We start from the raw sequence: 18,226 nt of genomic DNA on the forward strand, positions 1-18,226 counted from the left end.
TTCTTGAGCTCGTCCCGGCCGAGGAAAGGGGTGGGAAATGTTTTTTTCGGGGCCGGGGGTCCGTAGAAAATTTTGTGTTGGATTAAGGGGGCAGTGAGTGAATTTCTTTCGTACTTTAATCCGTTTTTAATCCGTCTCTTAGTCTCTTACACTCTTTTTTTAAATTTAAAATATTTGCCGGAGAGCACGACATTATGATATTAGTTTAGTTTTAATTCAGTATTGTGTATTGCATTTCTCTATTTGATGTAATACTCTAAGATAATTACTTACATAGCATATTGATGTTGCAGCATCTCAAACTCTAATATGTATAAAATTAGATGCTGTTCTCTTTAAAGGATTTAAATCAGTGTCGGCTGTTACCTGGACATCCTACTGCAGTGTGGGTGGAGAGGCTTTCTCTGAAGTTTAAATTAAGTTGTTTTTTTTTTTCCATTTTCTCCCCAATTTACACATCCAATTACCCAACCCACTCATTAAGACTTCTCCCCCTATCACTAGTGATGCTCCAACACCAGGAGGGTGAAGAAGACGAGCACACGCCTCCTCCTGAAGCAGCATTGCCGAGTAGCATCACAGCGCTAACGCTCGGAGGAAAGCGCAGCGACTCGGTTCATCAGGACACTTGGAGAAGCTGCTTGTTCACTCTCTACTCCACTTAATAATTTGTTTAAAAAAGGCTTGAAAATAGACATAAAATGTCTATAAAAAGTTTTGGGGGACATTAAATGTTTTGATTTATATTCACAAAAATACTGATTTTAAAATGAAGCTCAGAAGAGCGTGATTAAAATTTTTATACAGTAAATTATTTTATTCACTATATTTTTTTAATCTATAGTTGCAGATTTAAATAAATATTTTTATTCTTATTTGTATTAAAATTCATATTTTCAGTAATGTTTCCTATCAAATATGAAACCTTTTTATGTAATGCTTGAATAGATTTTCTCAAGATTTAGGCAGAAAATTGACAAAAAAAAAAAAGCTGGCTAATCAAGCTAACCTAACTACCCTTTTAGAGTAAATCCCATCCTGTTTAGATTATGTAGGACATATTATATTTTTGTCTGTAGGATTGACTGACTTTCTAAGTGCTTGAGCATAGTGGCTACATAATTTGCTAACAGAACAACTCTTCCCTTGTGAAAAAGTTTACATGAATTATGCTAAAATAGGTCTGTACTTAAGCTGTGTTATTTTGGAACCACTAATTTGTACTTGATTACTACGTGTTTATAATTTAAAATATATAAATGTGCACTAAATTTATACTGAGTATACTACTTATGTTATTTCCGCCACTACTTAATACAATTTAAGTATACTTTTTGTACAACTGAACATTAAAACCATATTAAAAGTGTGATTTAAGAGTGGATTTGATATCACATTCATTTTGAGGAGTGAACATAAACTGAACAATGAAAAGCTAGATATCTTATTACAAACATCAGCTGTTAAAGTTCTTTTACCTAAAATAAAATAAACACAACTAAAATAAACTTTCAAAGTAAAAGAGTTTTAACACACAAAATGAGCAACACAAAATTTGACTGAAGTAGTTTTATTATATGCCCCCCAGACACACTTATTAAAAGTGAAAATGTTTTACAAAGTAATACTAAGTATATATTTTATTAAGTACATCACTAGTACAAAATTAGCACAGCCAAATAAAGTATATATTTCATCAACGTATACCGGAATACAGATTATATAGCTAAAATGTAGTATGTAGTATAAGCAGAAAAAGTATACTTTAATTATTCTGCATATAAAAGGGTTAGAAATGGTTTTGAGGTAGCTTAGCGAGACAGTACCACTGAATGAAGCCTATCAAGTTCAAGCTACATATTAACTACCTTGTTTTATAGAACTATAACATGGTAATGGCTATAAAATGTTTTTCTGACCATTTTTTGAGTCTGGTTCAGCTGCATAATGTGAAGATCTGATTTAGCTTAGTTTCTAGGGATGTGGTACTTTTGTACTTTCCTGTGTGTCTGACTAGCTTTCAACATTTCTACTTGATTGGCATGAAAGAATGAATTTGAACTAATATGAAAAATCTACATTGTTTAAGTATTTTAAGTGTAATATTTTAGTGTTGGTTTAGTTATTGCAGGTTTTCTGTTATGTGTCTTTAAATTATAATTAAACTGTCAGGCTGAGTTGATATTAGCTAATATTTCTTTCTTTGCAGCTGCATGAAGAGTGTTTGAAAGAAATGAATAAAATATAAAAAGTGTAATATGCTGTGATGCCACATTCAGTAAATGTTGTGTAATTAATTATACACAGTTTGTTTTACTGCACTTTCCACACTTTATTTTCCTTTTTACTTTGTATTAAAGGTGACATTAATCACACTCATGTTTATTTTACTTATTAAATTATGTAATTCATTAATTACAATTATTACATTGAGTAATTCAGGGTTTAACAGTAAATCAGGAGCTGCTGATGGAATAAAACTTTTGCACAGTACTGTATAAAATAAAAATGCAAATGTGGAATGTGAAAAAATATGCTCTGAAACTCACTTACAGTCCTCTCTCATCAACAACTTCCTGCAGCACAGGATAGGGGACTGTACCATACCTTTACAAAAATAGATACACATTTCTTACTGTGCTTTTATGAATGCCAAACTGCTTGGCGGTAACGCGATACTCGGCACACGAGCCTAGTTTATATAACGAAACAGCAACATGTATAACTGCTGGAACAGAGGCTCTAATGGTATGTACTGCAGGGGCGAGATAACTTTCCATTATATAAAAATAAAACTTTGTTAAATTAAATAATACTCATTTCCTTTTTTACACACTTTCCCTCACTTCATACTCTGTATGGTCAGTTGTATTTATTTCTGTTTAGATTCTTTGTAGAAATACATGAGTAATGTAACCATAATATAATAAATAGTTTGTATAATTCATCAAAGCTAAATCATCAAACTAAGCTACGTTTCACCCAATAGTACAGTTATACATAGTCAGTTAATCTATTTTTGATATTTTTTGGTGGCATAAAACAAAAACATAACATGCTTTATATATTTTTTTTAATTAAAAGTGTGAAATTTTCCCTTACCCACTAGTTTGATACTACAATAAGCATAGTGACAATAAAAAGACAACAAGCAAAATGAGTCATTTTAAGAGAGAAAAGTTTATTAAATTCAAAAGAAAAATTGTTTATAAAAGGAGCTAACGCTGCCTCCAGCCGGTCTGACCGGAGTTCATCTCCCCTGTTATAAGAGCCTCTTCCCAGGCCGGTAATCACGTTCATCCCTGGCAGGGTATCTGCACATTTTTAAAGCTCAAATTGAATGACTTTTAAGACCTTTTTAATACCTCTGAAAAGAAGAAATAATACTACTGCTGTGGCAAAAAAAAATGACACACCAGGCGACAGTATACAAAAAAAGTTTAACTGAATTAAAATAAGAAATTCAGTCCACCTAACAGAACATTACTGACTTTCTATAAGGAAAAAATATTTCAAAGAACTATCAAATAAACATAAAAGTGCTCTCTTTTAAGAGAACTCGACAAAACAGCCTTTACAACCTTTTTACCAACAAAACAAACAACAAAAATATGTAAGTTTGAAGTTTCAGCTTGTTCCGTACCGTTCAGCACCATACTTCTGCCAGAGATAATCTATAAAACATACAGTTGTTTGACTGTGTTTTTATATGTCTCCCATGTGTCACACCTCGGCAGTCTTCTTATTAATTTCACTAGTTAGTATTAATAACTGCTCTCTCTTTTCTGTTTTGCTCGTCTCCTTAGTGTGGGTGACTTTATCAGTTTGTTGGAGTTTCAGTACTTATTAGCTTTCTTATAATTTTTGTATCTATATAAAACATTTAGTAGCAAAATATAGGCTATGACCTACGACCTGGGCTCTAGCTATCCTTTAAGAGAATAAAAGATCCTTGTGTTTAATCAACAGTAATGTGTTCTCCTGTGTGTGTGAGAACCATATGCATGTGTATATATATACCTGGCCAAGGGTGATCAAGCGAAATAAACCTGCGTTTCTCTGAAGCTGAACTCAGATGTATTTTTTTGTTTTTAATAACGTACAATTAGATAATCCATACTGTTAAGAGGCAAAACAAAACCCAACAAGTGTTTCTGCCACACCTGTAGCCTGTGTCTATCTTCTGCTCCTGTCCTCAGTTCTCCTGTTTTGTTTACCTCCCCATGTGCTCCTTGAGGCTTTGTTGTGTTATCCATTCGGGGCACAGTAATCGTGTCATATGATGATGACCCTGGGAGCTTCTTTGTTTTGATCAGTCCCACATACTTTACATTAGAGGGTCAAACTTCAACTGCTCTTTTAATGGCCGGCAATTTGTTTAAGCCTCCGGTGGCCACAGAAAGGTAAAGGGAACTGAAGTTCTCTCTTCTTGCTGGTGAACAGTTGAAGAAAGAGTGTAGGGCTCTGAGCACTTTCTCAATCTGACACATCAGGAAACCACTCCTGAAAGAGTTCTCGGAGCGTATGGAGGACAGAGCTTCCTACAATTTCACATTGAGCCACTGAGCCACAGCAAATTGCTCACCATATTCTTTTTGTTGTATGAGCTCAACAAACTTCCAATTTACATTCGGCCCATTCATTGACAAGGAGACCATGTTCTTTTGTAAACTCCTACCAATAAGAAAAATAAAAACAGAATATAAAAAAGCGTAACATGCGTAACACTTTATGCAAAGTTATGATAAATTATGTCATCCTTTTACTTATTCTCATGTTATTTTAGATGTGTTGTTGTTTTAATATATTCCTCGTATGAAAATAGCTTGGTAATAAATATTCTTATTTTAGGCTAGCAACAATGGGTCCATGCCAAACATAAGAGACCATTAAAAGTATTATAAATATATCAGGTATCAACAATGTGTCTAATTTTGATTATTTGTTATAAGTTAAATAGCATATGGCATACGTTGAAACATTCCAACAAGTCATCTACTGTCGAATGGCCCATAAACTGCGAGCCAAAAAAACGGGACCGAACGTGGGGACTTCAGTGGTTCTGTTCAGGCTGTCGTCAAACATAATGACAAACGAATCTTCATTCTCTCGTGAGATGAGCTGCTTCTTCTTTTGTACGTCATCAGATGGCCAACTCAGTGTCATGCAGCCACACCCTTGTCTCTGGGTCCAAGTCAAATAGGCCAGATACTGAGTGTGGGCTAAATAGTGGGCTGCCCGTAAATATATGTTCAGCAGTCTATTCAGGTTCATCACACTCGCATGCTGCGCTATTCGTCAAGCCCCACTTCTTTTAAGGAAGACTTGAAGCGGCTGACCCCAGTGCACAGACGGTTCAGCAAGGTCCATAGGTGGCGTGGCAGGTCTTCTCCTTTTACACCACCTCCTGGATCCCTGATGAATTCTTGATTGTGGGAAGGCTCAGCTGCTTTTTTGATTTAAAAAATCCAAATATTTTTTACATTTAGTAAGCTTATATCCATTTCATACAGACCATTAGTAACTGTTAATCAGTTTTCTCCAGATACAAAGTAAATATAAATGTAATTTTCTTCAGATACAGTAGTATCTTCTAGTCACCGGGGAAAGCGCCTCCACACCCCCACTGACAAACCCGACAGAGAATTTCAGCATCCTCCACGTAAGCTGGGAGGTGGCAGGAGGGTTGCCTTGGATTTTATGTCCTTGGAAGATTGATTACAACAATAAGAGGCAGGAGAACATAATGGAGGACAGCATGAAAAGGAGGAAAAGAAAGAGAGAGAGAGAGAGAGAAAGATTACAATGTAACTCAACAGAAATCTTTATGTCGAGGGGGGGTTAAAGCTAGTCACTTTGCTAGTCTCAGCTAGCTAGCTAACGCTCTGTTTACATGGTCTAGCTACTGAAAATGTGAGATTTTGCTTTTTTTAATATTATCTCAGGAGTTTCTACGCTGTGCCCTCTCACTGACATGAAATATAGTTCTCTTTTGCAATCAGGTATGTTATATTCTGTGTATTATAAGTTTTGGAATGTAGCGTTTCACTTAAAATGTCACCTCTTTATCTAGTAAATGTACATGAAGCTCTAACTGCATGGTAGGTTGTGTTAAATTTGGTACACCATGAGCTATTACATACTTTTTATTGTGATATAGCCACTGGGTAATTTGTTTTATCTGCATTTTGAGAAAATAGTTTTATTTTTATATATGTATTTGTGCCAATTAATATGTATTGAACCTGAACAGTATTGCTGAACATTAGAAAATAATACAATGTGAAATGTGTTTTGATTCCTGTTTTATACTTTTATAAATATTGTATATTTTTATATAACCTAATTTTATATATTATTCATGCAGTTACTGTTAACCAGTCTGCGCTGATAGCTGAAGGGGGAGGAGTTTCTACGCTGTGTCCTCTCACTGACATGAAATATTGTTCTCTTTTGCAACTCAGAGCAATAAACCACAGAGGAGACAGTTCTGACTCCTGTGAAATTATTGACACAACGCAGAGGGGTAGCTGGATCTGCAGTCCAGGGGTGGAGCAGAATCGTTCCAGTTACATAACCCTTCAATAAATAATGACAGTGTGCTCAAGCTGTTTAATGCATTCATGGAAAACAGAATCATCATGAAAAACTCATGAAAACGTTATAAAATGTGAATAAAGTCAAACATTCCATTCGGCCCTGTGATATGATTGGCTTAAAAACGAACAATAGCTCCGCCCACCCAGCGTCTATTCGCTGTGAGAGAGCAGGGGGCGGGGCTTAAAGGGAGACAGGTGAGACTCAGGTGAAGGAGAGAGTAAGAGTAAGTCCAGTCTCCTCCATTAGAAGAGGACAGAAGTCCGGATTCACTCGGTAAGTTCAGAACTGAAGAGAATGTAGAACAGAACCGTGTAGCTTAAAGTCAGAACCGGTTCTAAAGGTTCCTCAGATCCAGAACCGGTTCTTTAAGCTCAGCTCAGTGTCCGATTCCACTGGAAGAACCAGGATCAGCATGGAGATCTGAACCGGGCCTGGATCAGACCTGGACCTGGTCTAGATCAGACCGGCTGGAGAACAATCAGCTGTAACAGATCAATAATGCTGTAAACTGAAGAGAAATGCGCAGATATAGATTGATATTTATTGATCACAGTGTAGTTTATGCTGTTTAAAGCGCATTACTGCTTAATGTGGACTTTGATCTGTTGGGGAGATAAAAACACGGAGCTGCTATAAAGGCGTGTTTATATGCAGTAGCGCTGTTCAAACAGCAGGGGGAGCAACGGAGCTCAAGATCACGTGGTGTTAGTGTTTTTAATCCTGCTGTTTTATATTATACTTAAATAATCTCTCTATTCTGATTCAGTAACATAATAATAATTTTATTATTAATAATAATAGAACAGTGTGTATATTTAGAATGTTGTGTAATGCAGTGATATTACTAATAATAATTAAATTATAATCATTATAATAACAGTAAATGTTTCTGTAATCTGTAGAATAATGTGTAATGAGGGTAAATCACACTGTTATGTATCGTTCTCTGTTTGGTTTGTTTTGTTAGTTTATCAGGTTTTGTTTAATGCAGTTCTGATGATAATGTCATTATTGTAAGAATAAAGGTTTTATTGTAACGGCTGATCTGTTCTCAGGGGTCGGTGTCGGCAGTGTTCAGCTGTGTGTGAATGAAGAAGAGTAAATGATGGATCTTCAGAACTCCAGCAGTGGAGGAGGACCTCCTGTCCTAAAGTGAGTAAATTAAGTGATGGGTTTAATATGTAAAGTAGTTTTGTATTGTAATGGTTTCAGCTCTAATCCTGGAGCTGTGAACTGCATATTTTACAGTTTTAAAATATTGAGAACAGAGTTTCTCCTGGACCAGAGTCAGAACCCTGTGCTGTATTTAAACACAGAGAAACACTTAACAAACCAGCCAGTTATTCTTATAGTAGAATGTGTTTCTAATCTGTATTTAAAGTACATATCTCACTTTAATATCTAATTGTTAATATTAATAATGTTTCCTTCTGGCACAGTAACAGTATTAGGTGGTTGCTGTAGTGATATTATGCTGTTGCTAGGTGGTTGCATATTTATGTTAAAAAATATGGTCCATATTTTTTAACATAAAAGTGACGATTTGCTCAAAATCTGTATCGGATTAGTCTGTAGTGAAAGTGATCTCTGGACCAGATCCATTGTGAGGATCCGTCTCAGATTTTACCACACGCTGTCTGGGTTTACATTAGTATTAGAAATGAGGAAATCCTGATGTGCTGCATTTATATAGATCAGATGGAAGTGATTGGGTTTGATATTAAAGCTGTGGAATGAAGAAAGACTTGTTCTATTCTAGGCCTGGACAATAATTTGATATCTGTATTTATCGCGATAAGAAATGTTTCAATAATGGGGACATCATTTTTGTGGTATATCGATATGTATTATTTACACGGACAGGCATTTTTTACTGGTGTAAGCTCGCCCCAGAGTTGAACACAGTCTCCGTAGCTGAGCTATGTCTGTGCGTGATGACGTAATCACACAGGCACGTAGCCAGATAGGCTAGGCTAGGCTAGGTTAGATTTGGCTAGGCTAGGCTAGGCACTGGTCCGCTCCGCTCTGCAAATAAAATGCCTCGCGCTGGAGCCAAACGGAGCCGGGACGAGCGGATTCAAGTTCGCATCTAAAATGTTCCGCGCTGGAGCGGAATGGAACCGAGCCGAGCCTAGCCTAGCCTCGGGTCCGCTCGGTCAGCGTTCAGCCGCGGGTCCGCTCGGGCAGCGTTCAGCCGCGGGTCCGTTTGGGCAGCGTTCTAATTCAGGTCTAATTCAGTGGTGAGGATTTGGTTCGACTTTAGAAGGTCTGATAAACTTCAGTTTGCTGCAGATTGTGCCGGAGAGTGGAGCCGACCAGCAGCAGTAACGTTAATACATCTAATCTGTTCCACCTCCTTAAATAACTCCACTACATACAATATTTTCCTTATACTGACTGAAGCACTTTTATAGCTTATGTTGTAACTAAGTTAACTAAGTTAACTTTATGCATCCTTTAGGTTTGTTTATTTGACAGGGATTAATGTTCCTTTTATGTATATGAATACTTCTTATATTCTGGCTGAAGCACTTTTATAGCTTATGTTGTAACTAAGTTATTTATAATTCGTAAAGCCTATAGGTTTGATTATTTGACGGGGATGTCATGTTCCTTTTATGTATATAAAGGCTTCTTGTATTCTATATCCTGGTTGAAACACTTCTGCTTTGATCTGTTAAATATGTTTAAAGTTATTTTTAGTTAGTTAGTTATATAGGCTTATGTTTGACAGGGATGTCATGTTTTTATTTTGCTATATGCAAATAAAATTGAGCATTGATTTATTTTGATTTTTTTTTTATTTCTTAAGTATTATAAAGTTTTTGTGAAAGGAGGTTTCAAAGACTTAAATTAAAATTTCAGACAGTAGTGTACAGATTTCCATTGCAGGGATTCTTAGCAGTTTTTTGAGGCCTTCAAAGTATTTATATCGATATCGAAATTATATCGTATTATATCGACCGAAATTAAGGAATATATCATGATATATATTTTGGCCATATCGTCCAGCACTATTCTATTCTGTTCTGATCTGTATCTCTGTTAGAGTTCAGTATAAAAATATACCTTTTAGTTTATTATACAGTATAATTGTGTAATTGTGTAGCTCTTACCAATACATGTTATTAACTAGTCACAGATCTATAAAATACATATAGTAAATATGAGCTAATCAGGTGATGACATTGTGACATCATAACAAACACACAAATATATTCAACAGTATTGTTAAAGAAATGAAAATATGTATATTTATTAGACGAGCGTTTTTCAGTTTGGGGCAGCTGACAGAAAGCTTCGGAACGCTTCTGGGACGGTTATGAAGAAGTTAGTCTGGAACCTGTGAATAAGTTTTAGTAAAGGAACACATTACTCCACACTTTACTCTCATCATGGATCATCATGAAGATCTGTTTACAGGGAGAAGAGAGCAGCATCTCCAGCCCCCAGTGGAGTGTCTATGAAGAGTGATTGGTCCATGGAGGAACCTCTAAACTTCAGCAGTGGAGGAGGAAGCTCTGGGTCTCGGTACATCACTGCACTAAACTACTGTTCTGTTCTGAGAGTGAAGCTCTTCAGTTCCTGATCTTTATTAAAGATGTGCTGTGTGTTGGAGTTTCACTGTGTAAATGCTGGAGTTTCACTGTGTTTAATGTTAACAGAACTGAAACCCAGAGAGGAGCTTCTCCAGAACCCAGCTGTGTTTCTATGAAGAGTGACCGGTCCATCGGACTTCCTCCTACTTTCAGCAGTGAAGATATGACCTCTGAGTGAGTGAAACATCAAAACCCTTTCACTGATTTTTTTACTACAATTTACCTTTTTAAAGCATAACACACACACACACGCACGCACACACACACAGGAGGTCAGTGTGAGATTCTCTGTATGTAATGATCAGTGTAAACAGCTGGGTGTGATGGGAAGCGGGGTTTAGAACAATGAGAGTATATTACAATATCAGCTACAGGTTGGAGAATTACACATATATCTATACCTAGGGGTGTACGATACTGATAAAAACAATATTTCAATAACTTTCAGAATTTTTTTCAGAAAAAAGTACTATATTGTAATAAACTGCACTTAACAATATATTAAATATTGAATTCCTTGACACAAACAAAAACATTAAATTCATCAGTTCAAATATCGAACAGTGCACGTGTGTGTAAACCATGTGACCTACCAGATATTCTGGAGTAAATAAATGCATCAGTGTGAAATTTGCATAACAAAGTTATATTTATATTAGTGATATCAAATTAAAATTAACTGTATTAATTGCAACAATGATCTGTGATTTAATCTGTATTTATTTATTTATTTTTAGTGGGAAGGGGACAACAATTGTTGTGTCTGGTAGACTAGATCTAGTCTAGGAGCTAATGTCAGTATAAATTAGAATATTTTAATGTGCTTTAATGGATGAAATAAGAGTATATAATCCATATTTTAACTTCAACAACCTGGAAAGAAGAAACCTGCCATCAGCTGAGTGTGTGTGTGTGTGTGTGTGTGTGTGTGTGTGTGTGTGAGAGAGAGAGAGAGAGAGAGAGAGAGAGCACGACAGAGAGAAAGATTTCAGCACAATGACGGTGTGTCAACAGTTTGGAGGAAAATGAAGCGTGAATTAAAGTGATTGGCTCGCCCGACAGCACAAGTAACCACGAGCACACTCACGAGACAAACATGTACCAACGTGATGGACTTGTCACCTGCCAGTGTGAGCTCAGAGTTAGCCTATGCTAGCTAGCTCACTGCATGACCATTCTCAATGCACACGTGCAGCAATCTATCCTAAAACATCACCTAGTGAACACGTGGAATAAAGACGTTTTAATTGTTGTTTTTCCCCAGTAATTAGCATACTCAAAATGTCAGCTCACACATCAACAACACAGTAATTAAGATATTATCATAGACAATATGTATCACACCCCCCTAATCTATATATAGAGACAGTAGCGGGATATGTTAGTATTGTTACTCTGACCTGGTGCTGGTGGAAAACTCCTGAACGGGGCGGGGTTGTGACGTGTTGGGTAATGTTAAAAGGCCTGTTGGGATAATTAATTAATGAACTTACTGTATGATAACTTAACGTGACGGTGATCATTTAATAAATGCTAATGAATTAAAAATATTATTGATGGTAAACTAAAGCTTATATAAGCTCTGGATCGTTTCTCCCAACTTTACAAAAAATATTCTCCACTCAAAGCTTTATGACACAGAGCACATTAGCGCCATCTGGTGGCGAAACCACCAGTGCTATGTGTCTGGTAAAAAAAGAAACATTTTGCTTGTTTCATATCCCTAAAAACAGTTTTCCAACATATTAAAAACATGACGTTTATTTCTTCTTTAATAGCAGGGAATAAAACTTCATCAATCTTTTGTTGTGCATGTATTTAACATCTCAGTTGCTGGGGTGAGTACATACATCCAGGATTGGGCAGAATGTGTTCTAGTACAATACATAGAACAGTAATGTATTCAGAACGAATTAGAATACACCTTAGAACATATTTTGATAATTCACGCTGGAAAACCTTTTAGGTGTTTCCTTTCTAATTACATTTATGTTGTTGCTGATTGGCACTGTTTATCATTTAATTATATGTGATTATTTTAATTGTAGAACAAATTAAGCATTGACTCAGTGGTTCAGAGCAACCGTTTTTATACCCGTGCCTCACAACGTTAGATAAGGGGTGCCATAATTGCAAAAATCTTTATTTACAATCTTTATAAATCTTTATTATTAGAAAGTTAAGAAACATTTAGAAACGTGTTGGTTTAATGCAGGTTTATCTTTTACTTTAATCTTATTTTCTGATATTCTTTATTTTATTAATAATAACATATTTAGTTGAAACAAAAGCTTTTTAGATCAGAACATTTATTCATGTGGATTACAGTGTGGATTTTCTTGTTATCCACAGTAAGAAGAAAATAAACATTTGCACGGAAAAACTGGACCACATATTCAAGGTAAGTCCTAAACCATATATTTGATGGGGTTATCCCTGATTTCTTTTACATTTCAGTTTAATTTCACTTTTAAAATTTGATCCAGCTCAAGGTAGCTCCACACCTCCTTCGTAGAATACGGGGAGCCCTGACATTTAAACGAGGCATTAATTAATAAGTGAACAGAGAAGAGAACCTTATTAAAAAACAATGTTTACATGCAATGCCACTAGTACCATCACGGTACTGATAATGACAAACACATATATATATGCCTCCTGCTACGTCAGGAGGCAGGCTATGTGTAGTCTATATATAGACTACACATAGCCTGCCTCCTGACGTAGCAGCTGGCACCCAGTGCATAGGGGAGGTGTGCTATTCAACAAAGGTCAATTTTACACTGGAGTTCTCCTTTAATACTGATGCTATGTGATGCTACGCAGTAACATGATGTTTAAATCCTTTTACAGACCAAAGCATCCATTACTCCTTTTCTCCTCAGATCAGTGTCATCATCTCTCTCTCTGTACTGTAACAGCTTTACTGATTCTCTGATGTTTGTTTTTAATCAGGAGCTGCAGGAGAAGTTTATCTCTCTAGTGAAGAACGAGTTGAACACATTCAAGAAGCTCCTGAGTTCAGATTACCCAGCATGCTCTGAGGGAGAGGTGGAGGACGATCAGAAGGAGGGGGTGCTGAAGGTCACACTGCACATCCTGAGGAACATGAATCAGACAGACATCGCCAACACACTAGAGAGCAGTAAGAGTTCTGGGTCATGAGAATGGGGACCAACTAGTGCTAATTTGTTTTCTCAGTGGAGTTCTGCTTTTTAAATTAGAATAATCAGCAATAATTATCTGGATTTTGTAATTATAAGATATTGTGTCACAGCATCAAATGTATCCTTAAACCTAACAATTATCGACTGTATCAAAGTCGTTCTACACAGGGGTCTTTCATAAAGAGACACAGCTAATTACATTTTCCTTATTCTCTTCCTCTGTTATCAGAATTTGCCCCAGCATGTCAACGAAAGCTCAAATCCAAGCTGAGAGATAAATATCAGATACTTAATGAAGGAATTTCAGGCCATGTAAAGTCAGCACTTCTGAATGAGATCTACACAGAGCTCTACATCACAGAGGGAGATGGAGGAGATGTCAATCAGGAACATGAGGTAAAACAGATTGAAGCTGCATCCAGGAAAAGGAAAACAGAGGAAAGACCAATCAAATGTAATGACATTTTTAAACCATTACAAGAACAGAAACGACCCATCAGAACTGTACTGACTAAAGGAGTTGCTGGAATTGGAAAAACAGTCTCTGTGCAGAAGTTCATTCTGGACTGGTCTGAAGGAAAAGTAAATCAGGACATTCTCTTCATATTTCCACTTCCTTTTAGAGAGCTGAATCTGATGAAGGAGAAGAAGCTCAGTCTTGTGAATCTTCTTCAGAGCTTTTTCCCAGAAACACAAGATTTAAAACCAAGACATTATAAGAGCTACAAGATCATGTTCATTTTTGATGGACTGGATGAGTGTCGACTGCCTCTAGATTTCCAGAACAATGAGAACTTGGTGAATATAGAAGAGCAAACCTCAGTGGATGTTCTGCTGACGAACCTCATCAAGGGGAATCTGCTTCCCTCTGCTCTCCTCTGGATCACCTCTCGACCAGCAGCAGCCAATCAGATCCCTCCGGAGTGTGTTGATCAGGTAACAGAAGTGCGGGGTTTCAGTGACCCTCAGAAACAGGAGTACTTCAGTAAGAGGATCAGTGATAAGGACCTGGCCAACAAAGTCTTCACACACATCAGGTCTTCAAGAAGCCTCTACATCATGTGCCACATACCGGTCTTCTGCTGGATTACAGCCACTGTTCTAGAGAGAATGCTGAGTGAGGCTGAGAGTGGAGAAATTCCCAAAACCCTGACGCAGATGTTCACACACTTCCTGATCTTTCAGATCAAACACAAGAGCCAGAAGTACAGTGGGAAAAGTGAACCTGATCTTCAGCAGACTAGAACAAGTATCCTGGCTCTGGGGAAACTGGCGTTCCAGCAGCTGGAGAAAGGAAACCTGATCTTCTATGAGGAAGATCTAAGAGAGAGTGGCATCGATTTTAGAGAAGTGTCGGTGTACTCAGGAGTGTGTACCCAGATCTTCAGGGAGGAACATGAGCTGCACCTGGGGAAGGTCTTCAGCTTTGTACATCTGAGCGTTCAGGAGTTTCTTGCTGCTTTATATGCATTTCTCAACAGACAAATTCCAAAAGAACAATCAACTGAACAACAAACAAGTAAACCATTCACGTTTTTCAGCGAGTCAACAATGACTAAATTCCTCAGCAGTGCCATAGACAGAGCCTTAAAGAGTGAGAGTGGACACCTGGACCTGTTCCTTCGTTTCCTCCTGGGTCTCTCACTGAAGTCTAATCAGACTCTATTAGGAGTGTTGCTGACCCCAACACAGAGGATCTCTCACAGCAATAAAACAGTCCAATACATCAAAATGAAGATTGAGGAGAACTCATCTCCAGAGAAATCCATCAATCTGTTCCACTGTCTGAATGAACTGAATGATCATTCTCTGGTGCAGCAAGTGCAGAAATACCTGAGTGGAGGTGGTGAGCATCGTCTTCAACAGGCCAGGCTCTCTCCTGCTCAGTGGTCAGCTCTGGCGTTTGTTTTGGTGAACTCAGAAGAAGAGCTGGAGGAGTTTAACCTCAGTAAATATGATGCATCAGAGGAGTGTCTTCTGAGGCTGCTGCCAGTAGTTAAAATATCCAGAAGAGCTGTGTGAGTATTTTTATTCAGACATGCACACAGTTTTTAATCAACTGCTGATGTGTAGAATCAGTTTCCATTCAATCACTGGTGGATTCACATTATTCACAGTGTCACATATAAGCATGCATTATCATTTGTGTGTAATAATAGTTAAACCATCATTTTAATGTTAACAGTACATGAAGTTTCTGTCTTAGACTGATTAAATACAATCTTTTAAAAAGGTTTTGGGCAAGTTCTATGTTTTTGTTAAAATAAATGCACATCTCTTGCAGATCTACTCTAAAGTAGCACTGGGTGATTTGACTAAAAAATCATATCTCAATATGCTTTGGAGAAATGATGATTAGCAATACAACATAACAATTTCATATAGAACATACATTTTAAGTGTCTGTATTTATTTCTAATATATATACGTGTGAGAAGGTGTAATGTTTTTCAACTTCGAAAATAGAATAAATTCACATACTCCAAAAAGCCTTGCTCGTTCTCTGTTTTGTTAAACGTTTTCTTTTCTATTTTAACTCATTATAATCTGTCCCAGGTGAACTGTATGCCCATGCTGATCACCAGCTCTTTAGATAGACAATACATTTCACAGTTTAATTCTATTTTCTATTATTTGTCAATCCATTCAAATATTCTTCTTTGGGTTTATTGTAAACTCATTTGTTTATTCTTGTGTTTTAGACTAGCTTCATGTGACCTTGGAATAAAGACATGTGAAAATCTGGAATCAGTTTTAAACCTGGAAAACTCCTCCCTGAAAGAGCTGGACCTCAGTAACAACGACCTGCAGGATTCAGGAGTGGAGCTGCTCTCTGCTGGACTGAAGAGTTCACAATGTAAACTGCAGATTCTCAGGTCAGTGTTTCTGTGATTTTTCATTTAAAATTATCAGGGCTGTCAGCGTTAAAAAAAAAATATATAGCATATATTTTAAATATACTTGGTTACTTTATTTCAGTTAGAATTTTGCCTGTCTTTGCTTTTATTTTTGTGTTTTTGTGATTTTTTTTGTGGATTTTTTTGCATTTTTCTGTTAAAGAATTTTGCTTCAGGAATCTCTCCTTCAGCTTCTGCTTTAGTTTTTTGCGGACAGCTTTCAGTGCACAGCAGCAGATACTTTTACAATTAAATTTCATACAAACCTTCTGTTCAATGTTATATTATGTTATATTATTCTCTGTTTCACTCCATTAAAAAGCTCACATTAGCGTGATGTCCTAAATATTCATGCACAAAGTAGGTAAATAGCTAACTCACTAGCTCAATGACTAGGTAACTCACTAGCTCACTGAGTAGGTAACTCACTAGCTCACTGAGTGGGTAACTAGCTAACTCACTAGCTCACTGATATATGTTGGAGAAGGTGTAATGTTTTTCTAGAGTTCAACTTGGAAAATAGAATAAATTCACACACTCCAAAAAGCCTGGCTTGTTATACTGTTTTGTTAAACATTTTATTTTCTATTTTAACTCATTATAATCTGTCCCAGAGCTTTTGGTGAACTGTATGCCCATGCTGATCACAAACAAAGTGGAGATTTCTGCATGTTGACTATTTCAGTATAAAGAAACACCAGCTCTTTAGACAATACATATCACAGTTTAATTCTATTTTCTATTCTTTGTCAATCCATTCAAATATTCTTCTTTGGGTTTATTGTAAAATCATTAGTTTATTCTTGATTTTTAGACTAGCTTCATGTGACCTTGGAGTAAAGACGTGTGGAAATCTGGAATCAGTTTTAAACCTGGAAAACTCCACCCTGAAAGAGCTGGACCTCAGTAACAACAACCTGCAGGATTCAGGAGTGGAGCTGCTCTCTGCTGGACTGAAGAGTTCACAATGTAAACTGCAGATTCTCAGGTCAGTGTTTCAGGTTATCACAGAGCAAAATAACAAACAAGACAACAAATAAAACCGTAATTAATTAAAGAAACTAAATTACACAGAAGGATGTGCAAGGTTAGTCTGAGCAGGATGTTCTTTCCAGGTTGGCAAAGGAGAGGAGCCCTAAACAACTCTCCCTGCTCAGACTTTTCCATGCCCTTCAATTTGTCATGATACTGCATCTACAGACTAAATACAAAAGGAGTAATTGTACTCTTTCATGCTCATTTCCTTTTTTCTTTTAACTTTTATGTATGTGTGTATGTATGATAGGAAATGTAAAATGTCCACATCAAAAAAGACATACAACATAGTTCATACATGAGCTAAGAACACCACATATATGTTGTTACTTGCAGAAAAAAATAAAAATAAAAGAAAGAAGCAAGGTCCAGCATTCTCTGTGGTAAAGCACAGCACACACTCAGGTTTACCGCACTCTCAGCATAGCTATACACGTAAAAGGGCAGTGCACCTTTTGTAAGGAGCTCTTAAAGGAACAGTTAATGTTGTCATGATTAATCTGATTATATTTCTTAATCAATTGACACCACTAGAAAAAAATATTAAATGTGGCATGTACAAAAGTAACAGCATAATACATGTTACATTTAGGAAATCACTAAAATGTGTTATTTAAACATTGAAGACATTGTAAAATCATTTGTGTTTGTGTTTATTCTTACATTTTCAGATTAGCTTTGTGTAATATAGGAAGAAAGACGTGTGAAAATCTGGAATCAGTTTTAAACCTGGAAAACTCCTCCCTGAAAGAGCTGGACCTCAGTAACAACGACCTGCAGGATTCAGGAGTGGAGCTGCTCTCTGCTGGACTGAAGAGTTCACAATGTAAACTGCAGATTCTCAGGTCAGTGTTTCTGTGATTTTTAATTTAAAATTATTAGGGCTGTCAGCGTTAAATCATTAACATATGCTGTTAATTTGGAATCA

At 36.6% G+C, this 18,226-nt stretch overlaps 1 protein-coding gene and 1 pseudogene across 4 annotated transcripts in view; both read left to right on the forward strand.

The window, feature by feature from the left end:
* LOC125801173 (zinc finger protein 271-like) overlaps positions 1–18,226 on the forward strand; it is a 142,307-nt pseudogene that overhangs the window by 63,313 nt on the left and 60,768 nt on the right.
* Positions 1–18,226, forward strand: part of LOC111188258 (zinc finger protein 239-like) — a 179,793-nt gene that overhangs the window by 33,246 nt on the left and 128,321 nt on the right. Inside the window, exons 1-4 of one of the 4 annotated variants that reach the window (XM_049477778.1) lie at positions 6,812–6,873; positions 7,656–7,752; positions 10,024–10,131; positions 10,266–10,851. In XM_049477778.1, the coding sequence (XP_049333735.1) occupies positions 7,703–7,752; positions 10,024–10,131; positions 10,266–10,377 (270 nt within the window). In that variant the 5' untranslated portion in view covers positions 6,812–6,873; positions 7,656–7,702 and the 3' untranslated portion in view covers positions 10,378–10,851. Of the gene's footprint in view, positions 1–6,811; positions 6,874–7,655; positions 7,753–10,023; positions 10,132–10,265; positions 10,852–18,226 lie in introns of those variants that run through there. The other 3 variants (XM_049477777.1, XM_049477775.1, XM_049477774.1) reach the window with 3 other exon arrangements.

Source organism: Astyanax mexicanus, chromosome 4 (assembly GCF_023375975.1).
Source record: "Astyanax mexicanus isolate ESR-SI-001 chromosome 4, AstMex3_surface, whole genome shotgun sequence".
Classification (NCBI taxonomy): domain Eukaryota; kingdom Metazoa; phylum Chordata; class Actinopteri; order Characiformes; family Acestrorhamphidae; genus Astyanax; species Astyanax mexicanus.